At 57.2% G+C, this 7,669-nt stretch overlaps 1 protein-coding gene across 1 annotated transcript; it reads left to right on the top strand.

The window, feature by feature from the left end:
* Positions 1-895: 895 nt before the first annotated feature.
* Positions 896-7,585, top strand: ODF3L2 (outer dense fiber of sperm tails 3 like 2). The gene is made up of 4 exons (XM_045576717.1): positions 896-1,642; positions 2,400-2,507; positions 4,945-5,058; positions 6,334-7,585. The coding sequence occupies exons 1-4, from the start codon at positions 1,516-1,518 to the stop codon at positions 6,882-6,884; spliced, it is 900 nt and encodes a 299-aa protein (XP_045432673.1). The 5' UTR covers positions 896-1,515; the 3' UTR covers positions 6,885-7,585.
* Positions 7,586-7,669: the final 84 nt, after the last annotated feature.

The following is a 7,669-nucleotide window of genomic DNA, read 5'->3' as shown; positions in this document are numbered from 1 at the left end:
CTGACCACCAGGGGGTAGACACTCATTGCAGGAGCTGTCCCCAGCCAGTACGCCAAGACGGGTGCCAGCATGCCCCCCCCCCCCCCATTGCCCCACTGGTCACCCCACAGATCAGCCCTGATCCCTGGCCAGGCCTAGGGACCCATGCACAAATTTCGTGTACCAGGCCACTAGTAACTCTGTAAAGCTGTTAAAACATTACAGTTGAAAAGGGCCCAACAATACAGCCACAAACAAGGATCCCATGGAAGAGACAGGATTGTATTCTGTTCAGCCAAATTTTCCTGAGCCCTGTCTTGCAGCCTGACATAGCAGTACCCTCCGGTGAGCAGGGATGTTACTGTAGATTGGGCTGGAATAAACCCTGTGGGCTCCTGGGAGGCAGTGGCTGTTCTGGAGGACCCCACTGCCTCCTTGCCATCCTTGCATCTGCCCCAGAGCCTTTGCACAGCCACACTGTGTCCTCTTCTCTTACCTTCTCAGTGCAGTGACCTCTCTTCCTCCCCTAATAGAACTCGGCGGCTCCCTCATTGCCATCTTGGACTCCTGATCCTGTTCTGTGTTTTACAACACACTTAACACCTTGTAATATATTGTACTACACTCATCTGTTAATTTATCATTTAAAAATATTTTTATTGATTTCAGAGAGGAAGGGAGAGGGAGAGATAGAAACATTAGTGATGAGAGAGAATCATTGATCGGCTGCTTCCTGCAGCCCCCACTCTGGGGATGGAGCTCGAAACCTGGGCACGTTCCCTGACCAGGAATCGAACCGTGACCTCCTGGTCAACCTCTGTGCCACGCTGACTGGGCTATTGTTCATTTTCTCTTTCTCCTTCCAAGAACATCAGCTCCCTGTCTGTCTGTCCAGTTGTATCCTCACCAACCCCAACAAAACCTAGTACACAGTCGGTGCTCATTTAGTGATTGTTGGATAAAGGGAAGGAAGGAAGGAAAAAGGAAAGGAAGGAAGGGAAGAAGGAAGAAGGGAAGTTTCTTGGCCCAGAGTGGCAAACTGGCTGTATGACCTTGGGTGGTGCCTCAGTTTCCCCAGGTGCAGAAATGGGGCCATGCAGTCGATGACCTCACCAGTCCCGCCCGCTACAAGGCTGTGGGTGTTGTGTTTGTGGCGCCAGCTCCCCCGGGGCCTGCTCTGGCCCCAGCTGCCCAGCTCCACCGTCTCCCCAGGGACCCGCTCTGCTGACACCGGACTCTTTCCTGGACTGTCCCGCCATCTGGCCGACACTCGATCCCAGCCCCACTTCCAGGCCAGCGTCTGCCGACCAGCCCGCTTGGGCCAGGGCCCCAAGACTCCCTGCCGAAGGACAAGGGGCCGTCTGTGCGGTCCCTGGGAGGGTGTGGTGAGGCCAGGGCTCTGCCAACACAGGCAGAAGCCTCGAGGACTGTGGACGGTGCTGGACCCTGCGACCCAGAGCCACTGCGGCTGAGGAGACAGCATCAAGTGTCAGTGCTGCCCGGGCCCGGGCCCCCTGACGCCCACCCCTGCTCACCATGGGCACCCTCAGCTGCGACCCCACGCCGCGGCAGACGTCGGCACCCCTGGGTCGGCGGTGCACAGATTGCCAGATCCCAGAGACCGGCCTGAGGAAGACCTGCAGGATGGCCACCTTGGAGAACGGTACATGAGGGCCGAGGAGGAGGGGGGCCATGGCGGGGGGACCCCTTCTGGGAGCCTCGGAGGCGTCCCTGCCCTCCCCCAGGCCTCAGTTTTCTGCCCAGTGGGATGGGTGTGAACAGAGTGCTTCCATGACCCTGCCTATGCCTCCACCCACCAGGAGCTGAGCACTTTATGGGCCATGTGCCCTTCTAGGGGCTGAGGGTGCAGCATTGAACCACACAGCCAAGGGCCCTGGGAGCACAGACGCCAGGCGAAGCACCGGGGGGAGTTTGTGGTGCATTGATCAGTGAGCTGAACCCTCCGACTGTGACGTTCACTGTGGGATCTCAGCTTGGGTCCCGGATTGTGCCTCAGTTTCCCTGTCTGTAACAAGACATCTGGAGTCAGGTTCTATGGCTGGTTTCCTGGCTCTTGCAGCACTGACATTCTTGCAGAGGCCGTCAAACATTGCAACGGGATGTCCCTGTGTCTGGGCCTCAGTTTCTCCACCTGTGACAGCACGTTTCTGTGTCTAGGTCTCAGTCATCCCATCCCCTGTGCCCTAGGGTGGCAGGAGGCTGTTGGCTCCGCAGCCCCTCCCCTTGTGATTCATGTTTGTCTCACAATGCTTGTTTGCAGCAGGCAGCCCCTGCTCCCCCCACCCCTGCCATGGAGGGCGGCTGGGAGCCTGGGAGGGGCCGCAGGGCTGGGGCCTGAGCTCCCCACCGTGTTCCAGGGGACCTAGGCCCAGGCGGTGATCTGGGGGCTTTGGTCACAGGGTCTGGGCCAGGCTTGTACGCCCTGCCATCCACGGTTGGCTACATCAACCACGACTGCACCAGGGTGGCCAGTCCTGCCTACTCCCTCCTGCGGAGGCCCAGCGAGGGTAAGGCCAGTGGTGGGCAGGGAGGGGGGGCGGGAGAGGGGGCTCTGAGAGGCCTCCTGAACCTCCAACCTCCCCCCAGGGAGCACTGTCTCACTGGGTAGATCTGGGCCCCATTGAGGGAGGCGGGGGTCCCGGTGGGCTGCTCTGGGGCTTCAGGAAGCTGCTGAGCCTCTCTGGGCCCCGGCTTCCTTAGCGAGGAAGAGGGCGCAAGGAATAGTGTGGTGGGTGGGACCCGCACCTGCCTTCCCCACTTAGCACCTTTCTTTTTTCTTCTTCTTCTTTTTTTTTTAAAAAAATATATTTTATTGATTTTTTACGGAGAGGAAGAGAGAGGGATAGAGAGTTAGAAACATCGATGAGAGAGAATTATCGATCAGCTGCCTCTTGCACACCCCCTACTGGGGATGTGCCCACAACCAAGGTACATGCCCTTGACCGGAATCGAACCCGGGACCTTTCAGTCCACAGGTCAATGCTCTATCCATTGAGCCAAACCGGTTTCGGCTTAGCACCTTTCTTGCCACTTGACTGCTCTGTGCCTCAGCTTCCTCCTCTGTAAACAATGACGGTACGCTTCCTGCACACACAGTTGTCAGGACTAAATAAGCATTCGGTGCCTGGCGACGCTTGTTAAGTGAGGGCTGAATGCCTTAAAAGTGGCGACAAGGCTGGGTATCTGCTCCGTGCTCAGGAGAGAGGCCCCGGAGAGGGAGCGCCTGCTTCAGCTGTTCCATCACCGAGCCAGCGGCTCTCCAGGCCTTGCTGACCTCACGGCGGCGTGTGGCGAGAGGAGAGTGAAAGTTATTCGCCACACCCGGGGTGGCGAGGCCGAAGGAGGTGGGGCTCACCTGGTCAGTGGGTGACCTGACCTCTGTGATGCCCACTTTCCTCCCGGCCAGAATGTGTGAGGGAACACCAAGTGCAGCGATGCGGGTGGCTCCTAGCTGTCCATCCTATCCGTCATCCAGCAAGCCTGTTCCCTTCATCTCAGTGACCACAAACTCCATCAGCCCATTTTCTTCCTTTAAAAAAATATATATATTTTATTGATTTTTTTACAGAGAGGAAGGGAGAGGCATAGAGAGTCAGAAACATCGATGAAGAGAGAAACATCAATCAGCTGCCTCCTGCACACCCCCTACTGGGGATGTGCCTGCAACCAAGGTACATGCCCTTGACCGGAATCAAACCTGGGACCTTTGAGTCCTCAGACTGACACTCTATCCACTGAGCCAAACCGTTCAGGGCATCAGCCCATTTCCCAGAGCTGCTCTGAGGTCCCAAGTAGGCCAGGGCCGGGGCTCAGAAAGGTCCCCTGTGGGGACTTTGAGTCACGTGGACAGAGGCGTGGTGGGAGGGAGCAGCTGGCAGACACACTTTCAGAATCAGCAAACACCCCAACCCAAAAGAGAGAGAACTCAAAAAGTACAAGGGGGCCCAGAAGGCAAGCGAGGGAGTCAGTGTCACATCTGTCACCAGGAAGGTTAAAAACTTAGCCTTCGACCCCAGGAACCTGTGTCCCCGATTCTATTTCTAGGACACACCTGGGAAATCAGGGTGGGGTGCTTAGTGCAGATGTTGCTGAATGTTCAGGGACTTCTTGGAGGTGGGGGCATGGGATCTGGGCTTTGTAGGATGAGTAGGAGTTCGCTGAAGGCCCCAGGAGGAGAAGGGGACTCCAGGCAGAGTTTGTAGCAGAGGCAAGAGCCTGGAGGTGGGAAATGAGAGGTGTGGGATATGTTCATTTATCAAGAACATGCTTCGGTGTGTGCATGTGCCCTCTGTGTGCACATACACGTGTAAATCAATTAGTAGCTGTCAAGCCTACCATACCCTTATACCTGGTGGTGCTTGTAAATGGTAATGACAACCACAGTCATTGGTCCCAGTTACCAAGTGCCAGGCTCTGGACCACTCCTCCCATGGATGCTTTCACTTGCCAAGCTTCTCATCCTGCTACGGAGGAGAAAGAGGCTTTGACAGGCCCAGTGAGAGCTCAGAGAGGCCTTGCTGGGATTTAAATGTGACCTAGAGCCCTTCCCTTAAGCTTGTCACATGCCAACAAGCCCTGGCATTAAAAGGACTGCCCCCCTCGGAACCTTAGTGAGAGCCTAGTTACTCTCACTTTAGGTACGCTTCTAACCAACCCATGAGCTGGTTTCTCTAGAACTGCTCCCCTAGCTCAGAGCAGAGGAGAGGGGAGGGGCGGACAGCACTGATCAGGAAGGCACAGGAGTGAGTGCTCAAGACAAAGTCAAGCTGAGATCCAGGTCCCCAGTCAGGGCAATCAGCCTCAGGAGGCCGAGGTCTCTGCTCTCCAAGATGGGGCAGTGGGAGTCTGGAGGGTGGAAGGGCCTCAGGGTAAGGTAACCAGGGGCACTGAGTGGGGTGGTGGGGCCATCAGGATGTATCCAGAACCCCGAACTCCTCCCTCCAGCATCTCCACAGGACTCCAGCCCTGGGCCAGTCTACTTCCTGGACCCCAAAGTCACCCGGTTTGGCCGAATCTGCGCTCCTGCCTACTCCATGCAGGGCAGGGGCAAATCTCGGGGTGAGTATCCGGCCTGTGCTACCCCAAGAGGACCCTGTCCCTCCAGGGTCTCAGTGACTGTCCTGCCTCTGTCTTCTTCCCCTCCTATCCCCAAGCTCTTAGAACTTCAGTGTCTTTGCAATGATGAAATGGAAGACTTCAGAAGAGGGGCTGAATGAGTGAAGTGGGCCAAGGTGATGGTGACCTGGGCCTCTGGGGCTCACTCTCAGCATCAGGAGACAACGGGGTGAAGTGGGGACTGAGGCAAATGTGGAAATCCCCTCCACAGGCTGCAAACAGCTTCCTGTCACCTAAAGTGTTAATCACCCGACTCCAGTCTCCTATCCATCCACCCTTTCATCTTTGCACCCATCACCCATCTACTCCTTCACTCAGATCCATTTATCGTCTGCCCAGCTATCTACTCATCAACCTACCAACCCATTCTCACCTGTTCATGTCCAATCCATCTATTGATCTATTTACCTATCTATTGATCCATCCATCCAGGATCTATCTATCAATCCATCTATCTGTATACCCATGGATCCATTCATCTACTCACCCAGCCACTCACCACCCTTTACTAACTCATCCTCCCAAACATATATTAGGCCAACTGCTGGGAGTCGAAGTAGATTTAACAGGTCCTTGCTTTTTTTTTTTTTTTTTTTTTTAATATATTTTATTGATTTTTTACAGAGAGGAAGGGAGAGAGATAGAGAGCTAGAAATGTCGATGAGAGAGAAACATCGACCAGCTGCCTCCTGCACACCCCCTACTGGGGATGTGCCCGCAACCAACGTACATGCCCCTGACCGGAATCGAACCTGGGACCTTTCAGTTCGCAGACCGACGCTCTACCACTGAGCCAAACTGGCTTCGGCAGGTCCTTGCTTTTTTATGAGATCTCAGCATGATGGCATTAGACTTCGGTGGGGACCATCCCTTCCGTGTGGCCATGTCTGGGGGGGGAGGGGAAGAATGAGGCCACGGGACCCCTGGAAGGGCTGTGGCAAAGGCAGCTGGGAGGAGGGACTTTGGGGCTCTGTAAGGATGAGGAGGAGGGACTGGGACACAGAAGGCTTGCCCGGCAGAGGGTTGATCTTGGACAAAGGCCTGGAGGCTTGAAAGAGAGCACACTGTGTGGCCAGGCAGGGAGGAAGGAGAAGTCACCGGGGGCTTCTTCAGAAGCGCCATGGGCTCGGGGATCACGTGGGAAACGGGGAGCTGTGCAAGGTCTTTGCTGCGGGGAGCACTCTGTCCATTGCCAACCCTCCTGCTCCGTTCCCACAGGCCTGGAGGTGACGCCCGGCCCCGGGGCCTACAGCCCGGAGAAGGTGGCCCCCACGCGCCAGCGGACCCCCCCGGCCTTCACCCTGGGCTCCCGCCTGCGTCCACCGCCCCTGGACTCCTCGGCCCCCGCCCCCAATGCCTACACCCTGCCATCCCTCTGGGGCGCCCAGATCTTCATCAAGCCCAGTAGCCCCAGCTACACAGTGGTGGGCCGCACCCCCCCTGCCCGCCCCCCACAGGACCCCACCGAGATACCAGGCCCAGGCCAGTATGAGAGCTCAGACCCCAATGCCTACCGCCAGCGCCCGCCTTCCTTCACCATGCTGGGGCGGCCCCGGGCCCCAGGCCCCCTGGATGAGACTCCTGGCCCTGGCACCCACAGCCCCGAGCGGGTCACTGTGACCAAAGCCAGAGCCCCGGCCTTCACCATGGGCATCCGGCACTCCAAACGGGCCACCAACATGACCCCGAATACACCGGCCCCCTTCCGCCTCTGGGGGACAGAATGCAGGGCGGCCCCTGGGCTGAGACTCAGATTTCCTACGTCCTGAAGTGGGGCGTGGGCCAGCCCTGCCTGGGCCTGGCTTTGGCTGGGGTGGGGTGGCTTAGAGAAGCTGGGGGAGGGGGAGGAACCACCTTCCTTCCTTCCACTTTTCTGAACTGTCTGAGGTCCTTCTAGGCCACCTGCGTCCTCCAGTCCCTGGGGCCCGTGACCCCATGGCCCTGTGCAGGGTGAGCCTCCTTCCAGCGCCCCAGTTTCTTCTCTCCTGGCCATGCCAGGCCAAGCAAGGCCAGGCAGAGAAAGAGACACCCCTGGCTCCTCTCCCCAGTGGCTGGCTGGAGACGGAGCTTCCTGTGTCCTAGAACTTGGTGTCCACACTGCTCGGACCTGGGTCCCCAACACAGCTCAGGTTTCTGCCAAACTTGGGATCTAAACTTGTTACTCATGGAAGACAGCTTCCTGCCCTGATCCCAGCCCAAAATCAGGCTGGAAGTAGCCCCGATGCCCTCCCCTCCCTCTCCCGCCCTGTAGCTGTTTGCCAATAAATCTCTGTGGCATCAAGAGCTGTCAGCAGCGCACACCCACACTCGCACGCACGTTCATTTAACCCAGGGTCTAGTTACATCACAGAAGATCTGAAACACTGCTGTCAGCATCCAGACCCCCAACTCTGCAACACCTTGGAGTCTGGATGGGACCAGAGGAGGGATCCAGAGCTGGGGGAAGCCCAGAGGTAGAGGCAGAACTTGGAGTGTGTGTGTGTGTGTGTGTGTGTGTGTGTGTGTGTGAGGAGCCAGTAGGCTTCTTGGAAGAGGGGACATTGAAGCTGGGTTT

Source organism: Pipistrellus kuhlii, unplaced genomic scaffold (genome assembly GCF_014108245.1).
Source record: "Pipistrellus kuhlii isolate mPipKuh1 unplaced genomic scaffold, mPipKuh1.p scaffold_m20_p_8, whole genome shotgun sequence".
Taxonomy (NCBI): domain Eukaryota; kingdom Metazoa; phylum Chordata; class Mammalia; order Chiroptera; family Vespertilionidae; genus Pipistrellus; species Pipistrellus kuhlii.
This window is presented reverse-complemented; position numbering and strand designations above follow the sequence as displayed.